A 24,788-nucleotide genomic window follows, 5' to 3' on the forward strand; every position below is an offset into this window, starting at 1 on the left:
ATTTGGTGGTGTAGGTATGATGTAATGTTTGTGTGTATATATTATTCTTTCATGTTATTCATTTTTTATTGTAATAATAAAAAAAATCATTTTCTCAAGAACGTTCATTCTCATGTTATTAGTGCAGAAGGTAAAAACATAAAAAGGAGCAATAAAAATATTCTTGGCTAATGATCATGGAAAGCAGTATGTAATGTTTATTTTTTTTTAAATTGTTTGTTTCATATTTTATTTTATTCAAAATTTGAAACATATTAGATATTCAAGAGGGAACCATTTTTGAATTGGCTTTCTACACATTCATATTACTGTACAAACCTAAGGAGTCATTGTACAGATGCTGAAGAAATGCTGACTTTGCTCTGGTTATTTCACTGTTGCCTGGATATGTCACCTGTAGTAGCCTATGCAACGACCTCTAGTGGTCGTTGCACACCTCAGTCACACACCTCAGTCTGGACAACAAACTGATCATTGATTTGGGTAATGAGGTGTGAAAATGTAAAAAAATACTACAGAATGTCTTTCTAATCTGACATTTTTAAAGAAAACAGTAGAACTATTTAGAGCAGAGAGTAGTTCACCAATGTGTGGCAATGGAAAAGAGTCCACAATCACTGTTTTATTTGGCTCTAAGGCCAACACACATCTTCATTTTACCCGACTTTTTTGGTGTAACAATTGGTGACTGACACCCATGCAGAGGCATCGATGCGTTTTATCATCCCAGCTGCTTCCAAGCGATTTAATTCCTCTGACACAGCAGACAGTGCCAGACCAATATAAACATTCATTAACGCACACATCATTTATGGTAAAAGGAAACTCGAGCATATTTCAAGTGGTGAAGTTAGGAAGCGAGGAAATGAAGGTGGATGTACAAGAAATGAGAAGCACCCTTCGCTTCGACCCTTCGAAGTTGCCCTAAAAGAGGCACAAAAATGATGTCTGTTCGCTTTCAGTTTCAGAATTCGTGTTTCTAAAATGACTGACATCCTTTACACGCACAGCAAAGAATTAGTGCAGTCATAGTTCAACACTGTAAAGTTTAACATTCGAGATTCCCTTCGTTCCAAATCAGAATGCAGGCTCAATATTGTGATGGTTAAAACTTTTAACCATCACAATATTGAGCCTGCATTCTGATTTTTTTAACTTAAAAGTAAACTGTATGTATGTCTAGCTAAAACATTAAACCATAATACAAAAAAAAAAATAAATAAATAAAAAATCGCACAAAACAGGTACAATATATTCGGTTCCTGAAGATTGATTCCAATGGCTGGAGCTACCATGAATATTCACGAGACCATTGCGTGGGCGGGGCGACCAATAAAGCGAATGGAACAGAAATTTTTTTTTTTTTTTTTGGAACAGAAATTATTAGCGTGAGCGCCTCAGATCGCGTTTTGTCAGATCGTCTTTACTGTAGTTGCAGTAGCATACCAGTGTCATACGCCAGCAAAATGGGCAAAGTTCTTCTGCTCGTTCTGCTTTTACTTCCAGTTGCTGCTCCTAAAGGTAAGATTTACAAAGACTTTGCACATCAGTTTTTTCAGTCAAGTTGCACCCCTGCTTCTTCACTTAAACTGGACAAAGCATTAGCAATGACAGCAGCAAAAAGAAACAAATTACATGGAAGATCACAGATTAACTAGTGTAACTGGAAGGAACCGTTAACAGCTATTAGCTAAACAGAACAATGTGCTTCCTGTATACAGGAATAGCTAAAACACAAGCCTGAAAAGAACAAATGAAAACAAAACAAGATTAGGCAGTGGGCAGAGTCCATCTATCTCATATTTGATAGTTACCCAGCAGCTGTCTGTTTCCAATGGCAATTATTGCACATTAAAGTATAAAAATAGATTTAATTTCATATGCAACAATTGCCGTTGGAAACAATCGGTAATCTATTTGTGAATTATTCATACAGCCAAATTAAAAAAATTATCCAGACAGCTGCTGGGTAACTATCAAATCAAAATGGCCCACCGTCTAGATGATTTGTCTGTGAGTTTGCTTAAAGATTTATATATATATATATATATATATATATATATATATATATATATATATATATATATATATATATATATATATATATATTTAACAGTCATGAATGTATTGTTTCTACAGATTTGTCAGGCAAAGACTTTGAATAGCCTAAACAAAGAAATAGATTTTATGAAACAAGTGCACCTGGTTCTTTTTCACATGGTTGACTGACTCTTTTGAGTTAATCTGCATATATTTGATTAAAATGTTCTGGTTGCAGCAACTGCTGATCCAAAAAAAGAACTTAAATAGAACAGATGTCAGTTGTTTAACATCCTACCACAATTTTGTAGATTGTGATGTTTACAATTTCCTATTTTTCACAGGCTCTCACTCTTTGTGGATGCTTGCAACATACATTAAAGGACAAACGTCATTTCCTGAATTTAGCTATGTAGTGAAGTTGGATGATATCACAGTTATGTACTATAACGGTGAGACGAGGACTTTCATTCCAAGAGGAAATACAACAACTGAAGACGACATGTTTAATTCAAATATTATCGTCATAATAAGTGACGACATACATGGACAGTTTATGGACAGATGGGGAATAGCAAAGAAAAACTTAAATGAAACTGATCGTAAGTATTTCGGTTATGTAGCTATTTGAACTTGATCATGTAAGGGTGGATTCCTGCAGTGGTTCAAACTGCAAGACCGCCGAATGACTAAAGAAACGTTATTAGCAAGATGGTAGAAAATTGCACATTTCTTGTCTGTTCCACCCACTGCCACTTATACCAACGACGGAAATAAGCGCAGTTAAAATAGCTTAAAATGTGGGAGAGCGTTGCTATAGAGAGTGACAATATTGTATTGCAATAGGTAGCACTTCAAAGTCAATACCAAATCAAAACTAGTTAGCACATTAGTTTAATGTCAAAATATGGATATGGTTACACTTAAAATAGTTACAAAATAGATGTATGAGATGATGATAACTTATATATATTATTAATTGTACCCAGCATATATGAAAAATGTTACCAGAGAGAGAGAGAGAGTGTGGGCCCTATTTTAACGATCTGAAACGCAAGTGTCAAAGCGCAAATCGCAAGTAAATTTGTGGGCGGGTCTCGGCGCTGTTGCTATTTTCCCGGATAAATGACTCTTGCGCCAGGCGCAAATCTAAAAGGGGTTGGTCTGAAGTAGCTTCATTATTCATAGGTGTGGTTTGGGCGTAACGTGAAATAAACCAATCAGAGCGTCATCTCACATTCCCTTTAAGAGCAGACGCGCTTTTTCTAAAGCGGATTCCTATTGTAACGGCAGATTTGCCAGGCGCGCGCCAGGAGCGGTTCACAGCCGAGGAGAGCAACGCTCTCGTCAGGGACGTAAAAGAGAGATAAGTGACATTGGGGATGGAGAAACACACCCAAATTAACTTAGGTTAAAAAGGCGTATGATAATTATGATAATAATGTGTAAGCTAGATGTATGCTTTTATAATAAATTGTATATCTATCTATCTATCTATCATAATAATGTATGATTTGCAAAAATGAAAACTGCTGCTTCTGTGTAGATGAGAGAATCAAAGTGTATTCGCGTTGTGCACACGCTACATTGATTATGGCCAAGCATGCGCCCTTAAAATAGCATATGAATAACATGCGCAACGCGCCACTGACTTTAAACTATTTTTTCAGTGGCGCAATTGTTTTCTAAACCTGCAAAATAGCATGAAGGAACGTTTGCGCTGGAACACGCCTCCTTTTTTGCGCTGAACCGCCCAGGGAGCGCAAGTTCATTCCCTAGTTTAGCGACGTGCTTCTGTGGAGGGAAAAGCACGCTTTGCGCGGGTGCAAAATAGGAATGATACATGCGTCGGTGTACAAAGTCAATTGCGCTGGGTGCAAGATAGGGCCCTGTGTGTAAGAGGAAGGAGGAAGTAAAGAGAGAGAGCCCCAAGAAAGAGACCCAGAGAAGAAGAGAGCCAGAGACAGAGCAACAGTTTCAATCCTCCTTTATCCTTTCCTTGACCATGTGACTAAAACCCCAAATGTGAGACATTCAAACTGACCAATCAGATAATTATACTTCCCCCACTGTACTAAAGGTGTGACAATTCAGACCCCCAAAAGTACAAACATGTTGGCCTACAGGCCTAGATCACCTGTGCCTTTAGGACATCCAAATGGTCCTTGTGGTAGAAAGAGGGGGTGGAAACAGTAAAGCAAATATCTTTGTTCATTTAAAATATCTTGGATTATTTTCAGTCCTACAATTGGGTTAGTTGGCCCCTGGCACCATTGGCCACACACATGGAGTCCAAAGGTGACACAATCCATAAAGACATGCTTTCTGTTGTGTGTAGTTGCATCTTCAAACTTTTCGTCCAGGCCTGTGATCTTAAAAGAGCATATAGCACAACAAACAGCAAAAGCAGACACATGGCATTTTTCATTGGTCAGAGGATTGATATGGTCAGATTAAAATTAGTCTCTGGCAAAAAGCTTTTCTTCGGAACACAAATTAAGATATTTTTGATGAAATCTGAGAGCTGGATCACTCCTCCTATAGGCTTCTATGTAATCGATACATCTGCTATCCCAGAAAAGTTAGTAAAGACATCGTTAAAATAGTCCAAGTGACTACAGTGGCTCAACCTTAAGTTTATCAAGTGACGAGAATACTTTTTGTGCGCAAAAACAAAACAAAAATAGCGACTTTATTCCACTATTCATTTTCTTCTGTGTGGGCCTCTGACGTGAGTTCACGTAGTGTTACAGCGCAGCGCTTCTGGGTTGTACGTCAAAACGTAGGCTCACGACGCTGGTCATGTGTGTGATGCGTATGATGCTGGCCAATAGTGAGCCTACGTTCTGACGTGATTACTGACAGAATTTTCATTTTTGGGTGAACTAACCCTTCAAAAGAGTGTAAACTGAATGAAATGACCACAAATCAAATAGCTGTGTTGCTGTCTGCAGAATTCAGACCTTGTAGTTTCAACTAAAATACAACATCATAAACATTTTCTATTTGATATGCCAATTTAAATTATTTAAACCTTGTGCGATATGATGGGCTAGCATTTCGGCTGTGTATTTATAATTTGTTCAGATTTGCATGTGTATGCACAGTAAAACTTGTTTTAGCAGTTTTCATTAACTGAATATTTGTTATCTAATCAGCTTTTTATAGAGTCTGATTCCTCTTATTTGTGGATGATCATACTGCCATATCTGTAGCCTGAACAAAGAAAATAAAGCCTGAAAATAAAGATATTTACATAAATACTACATAATAAAATAATAGCCTAATTATTCAAGGAATATTTATCATACAAGGCATATTTGTTAAATGATAACTACTACAAAGGGAACTGATATACATTTAAAACGTCCGGTTAAAGCCGGGCCTATTGCCAGTTTGATCTGAATACAGATACAAATAATTTTTAGATTATTACAGATGCAGATGAAAATATTGGCTTTGCTGCACACCCATAATAATAATAATAATGATAATAGTAATAATAACGATAATAATAATAATACAATTATTTTTTTTCTGATTGTGGAATGTCTAGGGAGATCTCTGCATGTGTTGGGATGATTTAAATAAACACTACCTTAAAGCTTTATCTCTTCATTAAAGGTGTTCTTGCCCTTCAGAAGCTGGTTTTGTGTGAACTGAGAGATGATGGTGAACCGGGGCAAATGATCACACGAGATGCTGTCAGTGGCTCCACCACAGATGAGTTGCGATATGTTGATAAGAACTTCACATACAAGGGTCATTTAGACGTCTCGACCCAAGTGCTGAATATTTATCTTGAAATTGGCATGAGGCGTCATGAAAGTTTTTACCAACCATTGTGCATCAAAACACTCAAGAGTTACCTTGAAAAAAGGAGAAATCAAATCAATAGAAAAGGTGCGATAACTTACTCCAAACCAAACCAGTCAAGAAATGTGTTCTGATTTACATTTACATCTTTCTGAATTAAAAGGAGAATTTTTCAGGCCAATTTATATTGAAATGTTTTTTTTTTTTTTTTTTTTTCACAGTGAAACCGCGAGTCAGACTGATTCAGAAAGCAAACTCAGATTCTGGAGGGTCTCGTGTGAGTTGTTTGGCAACAGGATTTTACCCTCGTCACATCAACCTGACCCTGTTCAGAGATGGACAGCCTGTATCTGATCATGAGATCACTGGAGGAGATCTGCTGCCCAATGGTGACGGGACGTACCAGATGAGGAAGAGTCTGGAGATCAGTGCAGACAAACACAACTACAGCTGCTCTGCCACACACCTCAGTCTGGACAACAAACTGGATGTCACTTTAGGTAATGATTTGGTTTTGAGAAAATAATAAAATCTCCCAGTAGTGCTTGTCATTTGTTTGTGTCCTTTTTAATGTGTTTGTTTTTAGAATTTGATCCTGGTGAACCATTTAAATCAGTGATTCTCCCAGTGCTGATAGTTTTGGCTCTGCTGTTGGTGTTTGGGACCGGAGCCGTCATATATAAATACAGGAGGAGACGAGCAGGTAGGATCTACTCTGGAAGGAATGAAAAATACCTAGACTGCATCTGAAGTCGCATATTTCCTTACTATACAGTAGTGGCGAAAAACAGTGACAAAAGAAGTATGTGCAAAATAAAAGAGTAGGCAAAAAGTACCCGGATGACCTATTACTCCCGGCAAGATTCTGAAGTGCACATATAATGGACACTTTACTATCCCATGAGGCCACAGTAGAGGATTTGTGAATGGCGTGCAGTGTAACAACTCAACTGATGCTGGCAGGTCACATGATCCAGATTACATTCATACTACACTCATACTATATAGAACATACTTTTTTAATGGTTGCAAAGTAATAACTTGTTCAAAATAAGTATACATACTCAAGAGAGTATGCGATTTCAGACGCAGCCCTAGATATATCCTCAAGGAATTTTTATTAATGCTTTTTAACTTCCCTTCATGTTCTAGCATCATCTAAAGGTGATTATTTCTCTGCTTCGAGTGAGTAATTTTAAATATTATTTTTGTATTATTATCACATCAGAGTGCAGTAAAGAGTAAAATGTATTGTTTACAATTACAGTTGATTACTGGATGCTATAAATATTATTTTTATTTGATAATTTAATAATGTATTAGTTTTCATTCGCACATTCTGACTAATCAAAATTTGATTTCATTTTCAGCATCTGAAGAAAGCACTGACTCAAAATCAACACATGAAGCAGAAGAGGAAGTTACACAGATGAGTGAAGCATTAAGTAAATGAATGAACTAAGAACCTCTTCCTTTTGAAAAATTAAAATGATTGGATTATTGTAAAAAGTAAAAATAGTAACAGTAATAACTCTGTACATATACAATCTTGTGATGACAAACAAATCTTTTTTAACATTTTCTACAGATGCTCATAGCATTGCCTGCATCTCATTGCTTCTGTAAAGAAAATAATTTTAGACATTTATGCCATTCATTAAAATCCCAAAGGTATTTCACCATACACTGTAAAAAATATATAGTTATACATTCTACATGAAAATTCTATTTCAGTTTTCTACTAATGTTTAATTCAGTGTGTTACTTTGCAATATATACAAATGTATTCAGTAGAAAAATATGTTATCTGATAAATAATTACAAATAATTAATGCAACAAACAAATAAAGTCTTGTTTTTGGCGTATCCTCTCTGTGTTCTTCATTGATCAAACTGATGCCTGTATGTAGCATCATGTGTTGTTGTGCAGGGAAACTGTTAAAAGAAGAAAAAGGGGATTCAGCTCACAATTAAATCACTGTGCAACAAACAAATAAAACTCTTAGTCATTATTAAATAAACATTCAGTGTCAGTGTAAAGAAAAGCCCCCTTACCATATAGGATTGTGCATCTCTGAAGTGTGAAGTAGAAGGAAAGTTGTTTTCCATGTGTTGTGTTGAATCACTGAAAGCTGTGAATGTTGGACAGTTATTGTCTGATATTGTGTTTGCACGTTGTTTCGCATGTTAGCCTTACATTCTGACTTTGTAATAAATCTAATGTTATGTGGTATTCATCTTTGTCTTAAGTGTTACAGTTTCTAATATAGAAAAGAAAAGATGATTTTTTAAAATTCACACGCTGAAAACATGGCACATATTTCTCTTAAGATTATTTACAACGTTTTACACTTTGCTATCAGCTGATACTTAGCGTTCACGCCATGAGCTCCATTCACTACGACTGAGCTCCATTCAGTCACTCAAACTACATTTGTTACACGTTTGTAATATGGTATAGTTTATAACTTGACTGTTATCTTGGTTTTACACATATCAACTATATCTGTTCATTGCTATTCACTTACTATATTCCACATTCTTTGCTCAGTTGTTTTGTATTGCTACAAATAGTCCATTAATAGTGGATGCATATTTATAAGACCGGCCACACACCTCAGTCATCACGGACAACAAACTAGACGTCACTGGGTAATGGGACTGGAGGCGAAAACTGAAATGAATGTTAAATCATTCAGTGAGTATATATAGAATAGATCTGATGATTCACATAAATACAAAAGGTATTTTAATTCATGATGCAATATTACATATTTGTACATATTACATATATTGCCACGATTTGTACATTACTGTGCTTTAAAAGTGAAACCGTGTGTAACCTTAACATGACTAACGTAACTCTCATGTTAACTGAGGCGGTTACAGGAAATACAACTGGTTGGTTTCAGGAAATACAACTTTTTTTAACTTGTTACAAAACTTGTTACCTGACACATACTGAAAATATCTGTAGAGAAAGACAGTTTTCACTAGCTATGAGAACAACATGAAATTGTTAGTTCCCTTTCGTAAAGGGAACTCCCGCTGCATCGATACTCTATACTTTGTGGAATGCCTTCGGCATGAAGTGTCTGAAGTCAACTATGGAACTATTCCAATCTCGATTGGTGTAGCGTCATTAGTGTCACTCGTGACGTCGCATGTGACGGTGATCCGGAAGCTACAAAAGGGTCACAGGAACCAGGAAATGTTAGCTTCTGGTCTTCAGCAAGCGCTCTATGTCATCTTGTCTGTTCTATTTGGTGTTGTTTGTCACTTGGAAAGAGAAATATGGCGAATAAAGAGAAGCTATCAGGCAGTGTGCGTCCCCTTGCCCACGTTATTTAAGCGAGGGTGACACACACCCACTTTGTGTAGTTTGTCTGGGAGTGGAGCATGCACAGGCAGCGCTCGAGGGCGAGGTGTCGAGATCGTGGAATAAGCCCTTCTCCTCAAGAATATCTGGCCCCAATGTCCATCTATATTCTAATATAATGGGTGCCAGGGAGGAGGGCTATGGGGTGATGCCCAGGGTTGAAGAGTCGTTTGCATCTCATCTCTCCCCTGACGCTGCATCATCCCTGCGGGCTCCGGTGCTTCCCACCAAGCCCTGCCATACAACATCGGCCTTGGTTGGGAAGGGATATATGGCAGCAGGTCGGGCTGGTATGTGTCTGCAAACGATAGGGCTGTTGCAGGCATACCAGGCCGACCTCCTTAAAGAGGTGGACGACAGCGGGGAGGTCGCCTTCGACGACATCCGCGAGATGCGTCGAGTGGTCGACTTGTCTCCCCCCCGTGCTACCAAGGAGACGGCCCGTGCCATCGGCCGCTCCATGGCAGCACTGGTAGCCACAAAGAGACATTTGTGGCTGAATCTGTCAAGGACAGGGCTTGTCTCCTCGATGCCCCAGTTTCGCATTCTGGCCTTTTCGGCGACGGTGTCAATAACGTCGTCGATAGGTTTCAGGAGGCGAAACGACAGTCAGCCGCTTTTAAAGAGCTTATCCCCTGCCGTCGCTCCAGGTCTCGTGGGTCTGCTGCCAGGGGGCAGTCCCACGAGGCCGCCGCCAGCTCCTCACACCTGTTGAGGCAGAAGGAGAGTGTTGCCTCTCGTGCTCCCCCTCAAAAGGCCTGGAGCCAGAGGCAACACCCTCAGTCGAAGTCGTCCAAGCCGAAAACGGATCTGAGGACCGTTATTCAGGTGAGGAAGGCTTCGGCTAAGAGGCCGTGACTTGAGATCCAGGCCTCTGAGGGCGTCCCCCTCCGCGTGGGCTTTTTAAAACTTCGCTCCGCAGAGCCCTCAGGAAATCGATGTTGCTTCCCGCCGTCAAGTGCACTTCGGGACGCATCGACTTCCAGCGAATGCATTACACACAGTGTTCCTATAAAATCTATGGCCTTGACACATTCGCTACCTCTCACGAGGCCTGTAGAAAAAATTTAAATTCGCATAGTTCCTGCCAGAAAATTGTTTCAGGTCACCGAAGATATAAATAAAACACCTGAGGTCAGTCCTGAGAGACTGATTCCCCTAGGTAGATTATTTAGACACCTGGAAAGGTCTTCAAAATATATCTCAGTGGGTCCTTAATACAGTTGAGAAAGTTTCCAGTATAGACCACCTAGATTTAGTGGTGTTACTCATACGCTGGTATCTCCTGACCAGGCTCAGGTGATGGAGTCCAGACTCTATTAGCTAAGGGGGCCATAGAATATGTGCCCCCCCACCAGAGGGATTCCGGGTTCTACAGCCGGTACTTCGTAGTTCCAAAAAAGGATGGTGGACTGCGTCCCATTATAGATCTTAGGGTATTGAACAAATCTTTGAGGAGATTTAAGTTCAAAATGTTAACTATACCTATGATCGTTCAACAAATCAGATCCGAGGACTGGTTTGTAACGATAGATCTTAAGGATGCATATTTTCATATTTCCATCATCCCACAACACAGGAAGTTTCTTAGATTCGCTTTTGGGGGAAAAGCTTATCAATATAGGGTTCTTCCTTTCGGCCTAGCCTTATCCCCTCGCACCTTCACTAAATGTATGGCCCCTTGCTCCATTGAAACTTCAGGGTATCCGTGTCTTAAATTATATAGATGACTGGCTCATTTCAGCTCAGTCGAAAGAACTGGCAATTCAACATCGAGATGTTGTTTTGCGTCATCTGAGGTGCTTGGGGTTGAGACTCAATGTGAAGGAAAGTTCCTTAACTCCTCTTCAGAGGACTACGTTCCTGGGAGTAGAGTGGGACTCAGTTACGATGCGGGCACAATTGTCTCCTGCTTGTATTAATACTATCTTAAACACAATGAAGAGTATTAGGTTAGGCCAGGCTATCACTGTTAAACACTTTCAAAGAGTTTTGGGTCTTATGGCTGCAGCTTCCACGGTAGTGCCTTTTGGTCTGCTCCATATGAGGGCCATGAGTGGTGGCTCAGGACCAAGGGGTTCTCTTACGAGAGGTCTCTCATACTGCGTAAGTATCTTACGCTAGGGGAAAATCCCTTTTCTGTGAGATATTGAAGCCTAGGGAAACGACGGTGTTCAGGTCTCGCTGCGGCCAGACTTCCACCAAAACGTCTCGCTCGTTCAGTTCCAGAAAATGTGACTGTTCCAGTATATTTTGCAGTAAACAAGCCGGAAACCACAGCCCGCTTGCCTGCACACAAACGCCGTTTTTACGGCGACCCAGATAAATCCCATAAAGAGTGTATTTTCTGCTATTCCGGCCACGGCCGAGTGTGTTCTGAGTGTAGTAAAAATGCCAGCTCAGTGCTCATTCCTACACACAGACACAGCCCGCCACAAGCCAGGGCTCGCACACATGAAATCGACTCATGTTGATTGTGCATTAAACGTAGTAAATGTGCCCACGACCCAGTACCCACAAACACTACATTCTGCATGTCTCACGGTTTCTGTAAAAACGAAACCAACGCACATTCAGTCTGCCCAGGCAGAGGGTGTATTCAGTGCAGTAAATGTGCCCGCTGTCCCACGCCCACATTCACTCACAGATATGACAAGCCCCACGGGGCTCGCCCCGCCCTCTCCCTCTCGGCGAACCGCCATAGAAGAGTCGAGCGCGCCCCCTGCCTCGAATGTTGCAAGCACGGCGTTCATGTTACAGCACACCGAAGCTCTTCAGTCGCCACGCGACCAGAGCTCACATCTCATTCAACCCCTAGCCATTCGTGCAGATGCATGGGCAGAGCTTCCCGGGGTTTCAGAGTGGGTGCTGAACATTGTAAAGAGAGGCTATTCGCTACAGTTCAGTCGACGCCCCTGCCGTTGTGCGGCGTGCGTCGAAACTACAGTTAAGAAAGAAGTAGCACACCTACTTCGAGCCGAAATAACGAAACTGTTGAGCAAAGGGGCCATAGAGCCTTTATCTCAAGCTCAGAGCGAAGGGGGGCTGTACAGCAGATATTTTCTGGTACCTAAAAAAGACGGGGGTCTCAGACCCATACTAGATCTAAGACAGCTGAACAAAGAGCTTGCAAAATGCCCGTTCAGAATGCTCACAACCAGAAAAATCCTCACGCAAATTCGCCAAGGGGACTGGTTTATGTCAATAGATCTGAAGGACGCGTATTTCCAGATACAAATAGCGTCACGTCACAGGCGATTTTTGAGATTCGCCTTCGAGGGCCAGGCATATCAGTACACAGTCCTGCTGTTCGGCTTGTCCCTGGCACCCCGTACATTTACGATGTGCATGGATGCAGCGCTCACACCCCTGAAACTCCGGGGCATGCGAGTGTTTTTATTTTTATTTTTATTTTTTTATTTTTTTATTGAAGCTTTTTGACATTTGCAGGGTTTAAACATCATTGACACATCTGAGCTGTAATACAAATTGCCCAGGTACAAAATATACATTAACATACAATATTACCAAATACATCAATACAGAGAAAGAGAAAAACATAATAAAATAAAATAAAATAAAATAAAATAAAATAAAATAAAACAAGTAAATTTACATCACCGTTGGATTATTATTCAGTCCTTCCATGCCAGGTTCTGTAGATCCAGTGTTAATAGGTGACTCTCTCCAGCCCCAAGGTAAGTAAAGAAGGGGTCACATACTTTATAGAATTTAAAAGGTTTGTCTTTTAATGCTTTTGAAAAAGCTTCAAATGGAATAAGACCTTTGATTGTGTTAATCCACTGTGCTATTGACGGGACTTGGTCTGTTATCCAGCATAGAAGTATGCACCTGCAGGCACAGTGGAGTAAGATTTGAAGAAGGTGGGTCCCTTGGAATCTGGGCGGGAGTTCCTGGTTCATACCAAGCAAACAAATCATTGGTCCTATTTGTAATTAGCAACAAAAAATGATCTCTAGTTCCTTTAGGACGCCTGTCCAGAATTGTTGTATTTTTGAGCAGCTCCAGAAACAGTGGATGAGGGATCCTTCTAGACTTTTACATTTATTGCAGAGGTTGGAGAGTTTTGGGTTTACTTTATGTCTTTGGGCAGGAGTCACATGCAGACGATGAACAATTTTAAACTGCATTTCCCAGGCAGAGTTATTGGCAAGATAGGAAGGCATCTCACATATGGTTTCCCAATCAGTTATCTGAATTTTTTCTCCAAAGTCCTTTTCCCATAACACCCTGGTTTTGTCTGAGCTATCTGTATTTGCCCTTATCAAAATACTATGAAAGATTTTGGATGCAGATCGAGATGAAGTAAGTTTATTTAATTGTTCCTCCACTGGGGATACGCTGAGGCCACCTGAATAGACTCTGAGATTTTTTGCAATGAAGCTGCGTATCTGCTGGTATGTCAAGAAAAACTTCTTATTGAAATCATATTTTGTAATGAATTGTTTAAAGGTCATTAACTGTTTATTCTCCATCAAATCTCCGATGACATGTATTCCTTCGGGGCATGCGAGTGTTGAACTACTTGGACGATTGGCTGATTCTAGCTCAATCACACTCAGAGCTCATAGAGCACAGGACCATTTTACTCGAACACCTCGAGAACCTGGGTCTCAGAGTCAATTGGGCGAAGAGTTCACTGTCTCCCAGTCAGAGAATATCTTTTCTGGGCACAGAACTGGCCCCGCTGCCCGCCCTATGCTTTTCCCCCCGTCACGCTCCTGCCTCAGGTATTAGAGCGAATCAGGGAAAATGTATGCTCAGTGCTACTCGTGGCTCCGCTCTGGAAGAACCAAGCCTGGTTCCCAGTTCTGATGCAGCTGACAAGCATTGCCCCATGGCCGAATACCAGTGAGGAGGGACCTCCTCTCTCAGGCCAAGGGCTCGATTTGGCATCCTCGCCCAGAGCTATGGTCCCTACATGTGTGGGCTATCAACGGGTACCCGCTAACCTCCCGGTGGGAGTGTTAAACACTATCACGCAGGCTAGGGCCCCGTCTACCAGACGGCTCTATTCCTCAAAATGGTCGGTGTTCTTTAGCTGGTGCACAGCTCGTGGCATATCACCCCCAGACTGTGGGGTGATGGAGGTTCTCTCCTTCCTACAAGAGCTGCTGGATAAGGGCAGGACCCCATCCACGCTCAAGGTTTACGTGGCGGCCATAGCAGCGTTTACTAAACCGGCGCTCAGCCAGTCACTTGGAAGGAACGATTTAGTCATCCGCTTCCTTAAGGGAGCTAAGAGGCTGAATCCTCCTAGACCTCCTTCAGTCCCCGTTTGGGACCTTTCTTCGGTTTTGGAAGCCATGAAAGGTGCCCCAATCGAGCCAATCCAAACGATAGATATTAAACTCTTGTCTTTCAAGATGGTGTTTCTTCTGGCTCTCGCTTCAGTGAAGTGCATAGGGGACTTACAAGCGCTCTCAGTGAGCGCGACGTGTATGGAATTTGGGCCAAATGACTCGAAAGTCATACTCAAACCAAGGCACGAGTATGTTCCAAAATCCCTCAACACACCGTTTAGGGCACAGGTGATTTCCCTGTCGGCCCTGCCGGTCTCTAATGAGGAGAAGGACGCAAGCTTCCTTTGCCCGGTCAGGGCATTGAGGGCTTATGTGTCTCGCTCGACTGTCTTCAGACAGACGGAGCAGCTCTTTGTTTCGTTCAGCGGATGTTCTAAGGGACTAGCTGCATCGAAACAGAGTCTATCCAGATGGATAGTTGATGCTATAGCGCTGGCTTACACTTCTAAGGGCCTGCAGTGCCCGTTAGGTGTCAGAGCGCACTCCACAAGAGGCATGGCCTCGTCGTGGGCCTGGTCCAGTGGGATTGCCTTGCAAGATATATGTATGGTGGCAGGCTGGGCCTCCCCGTCTACATTTATAAGGTTTTATAACCTAGAGGTTCCCGCCTCACAGGCTAAGCTGCTGTCGGTCTAATAAATCAGTATTGTCTGTTCTGATGCTATCGGCTCAGAATACTGAAACTGCTGAGCGCTGCTCGACTGAATAACTCTATGGGCAGTGTGTAAGACCCACAATATTCATCAGTTCAGGCCGAGTTTTTCGCCCTGTCTGTATGGAATACTATTAATGTAATTTGCGCCTTATAGGACGCTACTAAATCTGGGAAAAAATGCTGTTCTAGCCCCTTTTTTCCCGGACTCTCTGTGAGTTCCCTGGAGATCGTGCACTATATGAGCCCCGGGCACCTGCTCTTGGGACTTTGATGTTGGATCTCAGCACGCACTGCGTTTTACATTGGGTTCCCCTAGCGTAAGATACTTACGCAGTACGAGAGACCTCTCGTAAGAGAACGTACTCGGTTACTAACGTAACCTCGGTTCTCTCTAGAAGAGGGAACGAGTACTGCGTATCTTAGCCGTGCATGCAACACGCTCTGGTTCGCTTCGGCGATGAAAAACCAGATTCTATCAGCCTGTCGAGCCGTATTTATAGGCCTAAGCCACGCCTGTTTCGGCGGGACGTGACTCATTGGATCTGACGTTACAAGAAGCCTCTCTCGAATAGGCTGCTGCAGTTGCCGCAGGTCAGCCAATAGGCACGCAAGCTGTCTTGCCTATGTCTGCATGCTGCCGCAACGCGTTTTACATTATTACAAAATTAAGGATAATTTTTGGCTTCAATATCTTACAGATACTTACGCAGTACTCGTTCCCTCTTCTAGAGAGAACCGAGGTTACGTTAGTAACCGAGTACGTTTTCTCCTCTGGGAAACCCTTTTCGCATGATCAGAGTTACGCGCAGATGCCTTCGTTCTCTCGTCATGTGGAAGAAACCATGGTTCCTGTCTCAAGGCCCGGTTTTGGGAGCACCATGTCAGAGGAAGACTTTGACTATGGATGCATTGTATTACTCCTTGTAAGACTTTGACTATGGATGCTACAAGATTACTCCTTGTAGCTCAGTACTGGCCGGCCCAAATTTGGTTCTCGGACCTTATTAGTCTCTTGGAGAGTCCTCCATGGCAAATTCCTCTTAGGAGAGATCTTCTTTCTCAGGCCGGTGGTACATTATTTCATCCACGGCCAGAGTTATGGAGACTATGGGTCTGGCCCCTGAGGGGGTCCCACCCTTAAATAGGTTGCCCTTTCCACCGAGGTGGTCAGGTCATCCATTCTAGAACCCCACTCTACTAGGAACTAAACAATTAAGTTAGGGAGGGCACTGAACCCAGTTAATTACTGCCCACTGGCTTCAGTACTGGTGTTCCATCCTGCACTCTAACAGGATCTCCCGCTCATGCTTAGGGCCTCTGTGGTGGCCTCGGTGCCCTCCGCAAGCCTTTAAGGGTGTGCATGTAGGGACATTCCCACTAAAACTCCATGTTCCTGTAGATTGGAGGATGAATCTGGTCATCCAGCCTATTGGCATCAGGTATATTGGCACTGTATATATGAGTATATATGAGAATATAGGAGCTGCTTCCTGCTCGTCTTACTCCCTGGAAGAGTGGTGGTGCTGCCCCCTCTTAACTGCTAGCGTGGGAGTCACTCAGCATTATTCTTGCCCGGTACTGAGGTGCCTGTAGGCAATATAATGATTCTTCAGGATTCCATCCTCCATCGCATGTGTCGGATGGTCAAGATCATAGCCTTGGAGGTTCCTATGTTAGGCCTCAGGCTAAGAGGAGTCAATCCCTCTAGTTATGTATCAAGGGTAGGAACTATCTCCCTTTATTAATAAGACAGTTGGTTATCTAAAGACCATTCATATCTGAAGTACAAGGTGCGCTTTTGCCTTCACCTCTTATCTAATACTTTCTACTGTCTGGGGTTTCCATCCATGAGGTCAGTCAAGGCTCCGGCTCCAGACCTCCCCTTCTTACACCAAATCTTAAGACAAGCTAGTTTGGATCTGCCCTCTATTTATTCTATCATCCGTGAGTGTGCCAGATGCTTTACACCAGGGCGTTTTTCTCTCAGTGTGGCGGCGTGGGTATTCGTTCCCCAAAGTATCGAGTATCGATGCAGCGGGAGTTCCCTATACGAAACGGCATTTCCTGCATTTAATGTTTTATATATGTTGGATGACATTACAGTTGGATACTTTGATTCAGAGACGAACCGCTACGTTCCAAGAGGAAATGCAACAAATGAAGATGAGGAGGTTGATTTTATAAATTATAGTATAACTGAATTTATGCGTCCATTTATTTCAGGAAGACTTACTGGAAAATGTCATAAAACAGAAGGTATGTTCATTTAAAGAAGAAGAAAAAAACAACTGACACAAAAAAGTCAGAGCTAAGCACTGATTTTGGGAATCCTGAAGTCATGAAATAAGATGCTGGAGTGTGTTTTGACATCTGATATTCTTCTCGATCTAAACAGGTCCGGTAGTTTTTCAGATGCTGAGTCTGTGTGAAGTGTTGGACAATGACAAACCCGGGCAAATGATCATTACGTTTGCTTTTAATGGCTCCACTACAGAAGAAATGCGTTTTTTTGATGACATGTTTTCACATCAAAGCATAGATAAACCATCAGCACTACTTCTGGAGATATACAAATGGCCCCATGTATATAGGTTACCCACGCTGCACAACGGATCTCAGGAGTTACCTTATAAAGAGAGCAACTCAAGGGAAGAGGAAAGGTACTTTTCCACTGTTTTCTCTCCTGCCGTTAAATGCACTGTCAGAGAAGCCATTACATTTTATCTAGTATGTGTGGTTTTTGAGTCACCTATAAGGAAAGGCACACACAAAAATACACCTTAAAAATCTGTCTCTCGTTTCTTTTTCTATGAGTGAACAGGTGCTTAACCTTAACATGAAGGTCAGGAGGTCAACTAAATATTACTTGTACGAATTGCGAAAAAAGAGAGAATAAAAAAAAGAGTGGAAGCAGAAGATTGTTTTTTCTTGAGTGTCATAATTGTAGGTCTCCTGTAGAATAATACTATAAAATTGTATTACTTATGATATAAAAGAGTGTATTCTCATATTCATGATTCATGTTTTCCACAGTGAAACCGCAAGTCAGACTGATTCAGAAAGCAAACTTAGATTCTGGAGGGTTTCGTGTGAGTTGTTTGGCAACAGGATTTTACCCTCGTCACATCAACCTGACCCTGTTCAGTGATGGACAGCCTGTATCTGATCATGAGATCACTGGAGGAGACGGGACGTACCAGATGAGGAAGAGTCTGGAGATCAGTGCAGACAAACACAAATACAGCTGCTCTGTTACACACCTCAGTCTGGACAACAAACTGCACGTCACTTTAGGTAATGAGGTGTGAAAATTTAAATTATACTGACAGTTTTAACATGTTTGTTTCAGAATTTGATCCTGGTGAACCATTTAAATCAGTGATTCCCTCAGTGCTGATAGTTTTGGCTCTGCTGTTGGTGTTTGGGACTGGAGCCGTCATATATAAATACAGGAGGAGACGAGCAGGTAGCTACAAATTAAAATGAGTCTGCAAGATGTGATAGATATGATGCAAAAGATAAAACCAAATTTTTTTTTTTTGTTTTTTATGATACCATTGTCAAAAAATCAGTTTTTAATGTTCTAGCTTCATCTAAAAGTGATTATTCTGCTGCTTCGAGTGAGTATTTAGTTTTCAATATCTCATAATATTTTCTGCTCACTTATTAAAATGAAAATGGAATTTTATTTTGTTTTCAGGATCTAAAGAGAGTGTAGAAAAACCACCAATGCGTAAAACACATGCAGCAGGAAGTGACGGAGATTAGTGAAACATCTTTAAACAAGTAAATTAATGATAAATAATTGTTTTCAATATGTATTTTTATATGTTTGTGTTTTAAACATCTTTAGTGATCCAACATCTCGGATTTTGTTCTGTAAAATCAATGTTTGCTAAAACACACAGGATCAGACATGTTTAACACATGTCCACATATCTGCATTGCACTTTTATATTAGTTTTAGTGCTACAGTATATTAATATAAAAATATTATGTTTATTTTGTTATTACAAATGTTTCTGATGTCTTACTGCCATTAAGGTCACTGACTAAAGACTTCCACCTTTATTGTGTAGCCTACAATAAAATTCATATAATGAGCTGTAATTTCTCTTGAAGAAGATTAAACATTAAATTGCATCATAAAAATGTCTTGCCCCGCAAAACAACATGAGCAGAGAAACATCTTCAAACAATGAACACAATTTTGTCAGTAACCCAAATCCCCCCTCCCCCCAAATATAGTTACTAAATTGTTGCTGCAAGACATTATAGTTATGGTCTAGGTGTTCTGGTAGAGACCACTGTTAGTCATGGAAGGTTTCAGACAAATGAGAAAGGGAAAGACAAAACCTGTTTGTGGTGCAAAGATTGCCTTACAGACATGCATTTTTTTTATTATTAAAAGCTATAAAGTTGAGTCAAAACACTCACTAACCAAGGGTGGAACATGTTTATTTCAGAGTTGCAAGTGTAGGCCTGTGTCAGAAAAATGGAAAAAAGTTTTCTTATTTTTCTGCTTTTGCTTCCAATAGCTGCTCCAAAAGGTAAGATTTCTGAAGAAAGTGTGACATCAGCCTTGTCAGTGTCATGAGACAAATCAACACTAATGAGTGGAGAAACGTCTTTTAAACAGCCGACAAAATATATTCTGGCAAAGTGTCATAAGGTTTCTTTTTTTCAAGAAATCATATTCTCTTTTCCCCCACAAATTGTGCTCCTGCACAGTCCTCACTATAAATCACTGATTGCATGAAGCCTATAATGTCAAGACTATCTTCAATTGTCATTGTAAATCCTTTGATTTGTTGTCCTAAAATGCAAAGTTGTGGAAAAGTTTCTGACTAATGAATAACCATTAGTGCACCAATAGTTTTAGTAATTTAATTGTTGGTGTTTTTATGGTGTAATATCTGTGCATATTATCTTTTAATGTTATACATTTTATTATTGGAATATAAAAAGTTCATGCTTATTCATGTTTGTATTGTAAATTCTGAGAAATACAACCACAAAGATGGAATTAATAAAGTGAATATATACATGAGTTTTGTTTTATTTATATATTTTTGACTCTAATGCATAAAAAGCATAATTTTATTTTATGTTATTTTATTGATAAACCAGTACCTCAATACCTCTTATGAATTCCAGAGGGAAACCATGATGTATTAGATTTTTGGGTTGAGCAACAAATTGACGTACAGACTGACAACTCTGATTCTGTCACAGTCTTGTTCAGTTTGCTTTCAGGTTCTTGGACTTTGTTTTGTTTACATTCACCTCAAGTGTTCATTGTTCTAGTTCCCTGCCACTCATCAGTCATCATGAATTAGCTGCGCTAATCACTCCGCCCAAGTAGCTGTGCTCCTACGCCTAGTGAGAATATAATTCCCAGTATTTATACGATTAAAAATGGTCTCTGTCTCATATAGCCTTGTTATTTGTACACGCTGTGACTATACAGATCACAACATGTAAATAGGAAAATGTTTGCATTATTTTGTCACTTATTGGGATTAGTATGCTACCTTATCCATTTACATCCAGTCTTTGTGCTAAGCTAGGCTAGCGGTGGGTGCATCAAATAACACTTACAGAACGCACAGAAATGAAAAAGGTATGTATGGACTTATCTAACTCTGGGGGATACTGTGAATAAGCTAAAGTCCCAAAAAGTCGGAGTGTTCCTTTAAGTGTTACAGTTTCTAATATTGAAAAGAAAAGAAGATTCTTTTAAATTAATTTATGACTGTGTCACATACTGAAAACATGGCACATATTTCTCTTAAGATTATTTACAATGTTTTACACTTTGCTATTAAAAATTACTGTATTTCTCAGTTACCTTAAAGCTTCCTCCACAATGATCCCAGTCTGTGCTGAGATCCGAGATTTAAATAAAATTGTGATTGCCACCATTTGTACATTACTGTGCTTTAAAAGTGAAACCATGTGTAACCTTAACATGACTAACGTAACTCTCATGTTAACTGAGGCGGTTACAGGCAGGGCCGGTTCTAGACATTAGGAGGCCCTAGGCAAAATTCATGTTGGAGGCCCCCCACCCCCAATAAAAAAACACTTGAAACAAATATGATTCCTAACCTTTTTATTTATATAACATTTAATTTTAAAAGCAGTATATTTTTACTTACACAGTACATAAGTTTGGACACATTACTATTTTTAATGTTTTTGAAAGAAGTCTCTTATGCTCATCAAGCCTGGATTTATTTGATCAAAAATACAGAAAAATAATATAGTGAAATATTATTAAAATTTAAAATAATGGTTTTCTATTTTACTATAGTTTATATTTCTGTGATGCAAAGCTGAATGTAGTGCCACGTGATCATTCTGATTTATTATGTTAGAAATGGTGCTTAATATTTATTTTATAACCTGTGATACTTTTTTTCAGGATTTTTGATTATTAAAACGTTGTTTTAAAAAAGTCTTCACTATCACTTTTTATATATTTAACACATCCTTGCTGAATATTCCTGTTTTTTTCTGTATTTTTGATCAAATAAATGCAGGCTTGTAGAGCATAATAATAAACTTCTTTCAAAAACATTAAAAATAGTAATGGGTCCAGACTTTTACCGGTACTGTATGTACATAGTAATCAAACTTTATCTAAGATAATCTCTTTTTTGTTTAATGAAGATGTTATTGTTGTTGTTGTTATTTTGCTGTTTTATTCAATTTATTCACAGTTCCAGAATCCCACTTCAGTAGATGAGCATAAGTGCTTTTATATTGCATTGCTACCTTAAATATGCTATACACAAATCAAGTGGAAGAAAAAGACACGATCGCTACTGAGCAGAAAAAAAATATATAAAGTGATATTATTGGCGTAATGTCAGGAATCTAATCATCAGCAGAATTTAGAAGATAGACCCATAGATATGAGATCCTTTATTTGAAACATTTAAAAATGTTGTAGTGTGTTGGCTTTTTAACTTAGAATACAGACGTCTTGTCTTTTAATTTTGTAGCTTTTTTACTAGTCAGCTCCCGACGCGATGTTATTGTACGCGCAAATTCAAAGCGTCGCGTCTGGGCACGTTAATGACGCTCGCGCTCTTTTAAACTCGTAATAAAGCGGTGAATGATTTTTCCAGAAATGACGCTGATCTACAGTACAAGTTTATATTTAGAATACATTGCAATCACTCCAAACTAGATGACGACAACTCACACACCTGCATTATGAGCTGTGCTTCTTTGTGTGCTTATTAGGCTTTTGCCTCGCACCTGATGGATGCGTTCGTTACACACTACTTTCAGAAGCCGGCACCCGCTTTGTAACGGACACATTAATTGGTTTAACTGCAGTAATGTAACAGTCTATGGTTAAGATAAACATCGTCACTATTTTTAGTTAATAAATAAATATTGAAATAAATTGTAGATGGGACATTTGTACATTTTTTTTTGTCCCTCTGTCTGGGCCCCATCCCGCCAATCGGGCCCTAGGCACGTGCAGTTTGCCTTTGCGTTAATCCGGCTCTGGTTACAGGAAATACAACTTTTTTTAACTTGTTACAAAACTTGTTACCTGACACATACTGAAAATATCTGTAGAGAAAGACCAGGAACACCCCTCCCTCCCCCTTTGGCGCTGCAGGTATATATGTCTAGCTAAAACATTAAACCATAATACAAAAAAATTCGCACAAAACAGGTACAATATATTCGGTTCCTGAAATATTTGGTTCCAATGGCTGGAGCTACCATGAATATTCACGAGACCATTGCGTGGGCGGGGCGACCAATACAAGCGAGTGGAACAGAAATTATTAGCTTGAGCGCCTCAGATCGCTTTTGTTTTGTTTTATGGATTATTTATTTCAAACAGGTAATAAAGTTGAACGAAGTTAAGCTTAAACTACTCATATATATTTTATAAATAATTCATCGTTTTGTAGCATGCATGTGTTTCTTTGAATTTACCTGAAATATTACATACCTGATCCTGTAGGAGGCGTTGGAAGACAATAAAGGCATATTTCTCCCAATTTCTCCCAGATTAGTTGTTGCTGACATTCTATGATAACGAACTGTTCGTTTCTCACGAATTACTGAGATTAAGCTTTATATAAAAAGTATTTACAAATCTATTCTTGTGTTTTTATTCTGTCCCCCAAAGTTGTCTGCATAAATAGCCTTTAAATTATAGGCTGATAGCTCAAGACAACACAAGAACTTGGGAGTTGCATGTTGCATGCTTTGAATGTTGCTTTATAGTCTACTGACACAACTGAAAATCTTTTTGATACAAAATCTTTACTTTATCCAAGGTTATCATAAATTATGAGCTTCAGATTAATTAACAGTTGTTTTCTCTAGCAATGCTTTAGAACGTTGGTCAAATTAATTGATAATAAAGACTAACCATTAATCATAAAAATTAGTCCTACATTTTATCAGTTTAGTAATGTTATCATTCTTATGTAATCTTTTTGTAAACAAGTGAACACAAAAACACACTGGTGCAGAAGGCATGGGTATAGGCCTACTAAAAAATGAAGGAAAGGTGTATTTCTAGATAGCCTACATATTTTAATAATATAGTAAATATTTTATTAGTCCTACTGTAGTAATTTTGTCACCAAACTTGGCTGTTACTACTGAGGTCAGAAAAGGGAAATAAGCTACTACTACAGCATTAAATGCAAATAATAAACTAGCTACTATCAAAACTACAAATTGCACAAACTAAGCATAACATTACTTTAGTTGGACCCTTGCTTTGTATCACAATTGAAATAATTATCACTTAATTCGACCAACGTTCTAAAGCATTGCTAGAGAAAACAACTGTTAAAGCAACTGAAGCTTAACATTTATGATAACTGTTGACAGTTGTGTATCAAAAAGATTATCAGTTGTGTGTAAAGCAACATTCAAAGCATGCAACAACATGCAACTCCAAGTATGTTGTCTTGAGCTATCAGCCTATAATTTAAAAGCTATTTTAATAATAGCGTCAGACAAGTTTGGGAGACAGAATAAAAACACAAAGAATATATTTGTAAATATTTATTCAATAATACACATTTAAAAAGCTTAATCTCAGTCATTCGTGACGTGAGAAACAAACAGTTATAGGAGTAGTTTAGGACAAAACGCGATCTGAGGCGCTCACATTCTGTTCCACTCGCTTGTATTGGTCGCCCCTCCCACGCAATGATCTCGTGAATATTCATAGCTCCACCCATTGGAGCCAAATATTTCAGGAACCGAATATAGGTTATTGTGACACCGGAGCTGAGATCGGAGTTAGGGAGTAGCGCAAAAACGCAAAACTGTGACTATATTAGGCAGGCTTATTATATAGCCTATATTTTGTAACGATTCAACTTAATGTTGAAGTAGCCATCAAAATTGTGTATGATATGTGTATTATAACTATTTAATATATAGTCTATGCTTAAATAAATCTATTTAACTTCTTAGTGTTACAGACCTATAGATGTCAAGCCACATGTTTTGTTGATTTTAGACACATTTTTGAAATATAGAATCTATTTAATTTCCTGGTCTTGTGACCTGATGT

At 39.6% G+C, this 24,788-nt stretch overlaps 2 protein-coding genes across 2 annotated transcripts in view; both read left to right on the top strand.

Annotated features, from left to right (window-relative positions):
• Nucleotides 1-928, top strand: part of LOC308684565 (major histocompatibility complex class I-related gene protein-like) — a gene marked incomplete at both ends in the record, with an annotated part of 3,606 nt that extends 2,678 nt beyond the window's left edge. The window contains one exon of the mRNA XM_081355830.1: nucleotides 822-928. Within this exon, the coding sequence (XP_081211956.1) occupies nucleotides 822-928 (107 nt within the window). The remainder of the gene's footprint in view (nucleotides 1-821) is intronic.
• Nucleotides 929-1,376: 448 nt separating this feature from the next.
• Nucleotides 1,377-7,721, top strand: LOC308684423 (zinc-alpha-2-glycoprotein-like). The gene is made up of 7 exons (XM_081355629.1): nucleotides 1,377-1,521; nucleotides 2,385-2,642; nucleotides 5,665-5,943; nucleotides 6,078-6,356; nucleotides 6,443-6,559; nucleotides 7,009-7,041; nucleotides 7,227-7,721. Exons 1-7 carry the CDS (start codon nucleotides 1,467-1,469, stop codon nucleotides 7,307-7,309), a joined length of 1,104 nt encoding a protein of 367 aa, XP_081211755.1. The 5' UTR covers nucleotides 1,377-1,466; the 3' UTR covers nucleotides 7,310-7,721.
• Nucleotides 7,722-24,788: the final 17,067 nt, after the last annotated feature.

This window comes from Scardinius erythrophthalmus (assembly GCF_964197995.2).
Source record: "Scardinius erythrophthalmus genome assembly, chromosome: 24".
NCBI classification, from domain to species: Eukaryota; Metazoa; Chordata; class Actinopteri; order Cypriniformes; family Leuciscidae; genus Scardinius; species Scardinius erythrophthalmus.

Excerpts from the sequence above, each read along its gene's own strand:
- LOC308684423 (XM_081355629.1), top strand. The coding sequence starts at position 1,467 with ATGGGCAAAGTTCTTCTGCTCGTTCTGCTTTTACTTCCAGTTGCTGCT. Across the intron at positions 1,522-2,384 it reads TCCAGTTGCTGCTCCTAAAG|GCTCTCACTCTTTGTGGATG; the intron begins GTAAGATTTACA and ends TATTTTTCACAG. Across the intron at positions 6,357-6,442 it reads CAAACTGGATGTCACTTTAG|AATTTGATCCTGGTGAACCA; the intron begins GTAATGATTTGG and ends GTTTGTTTTTAG.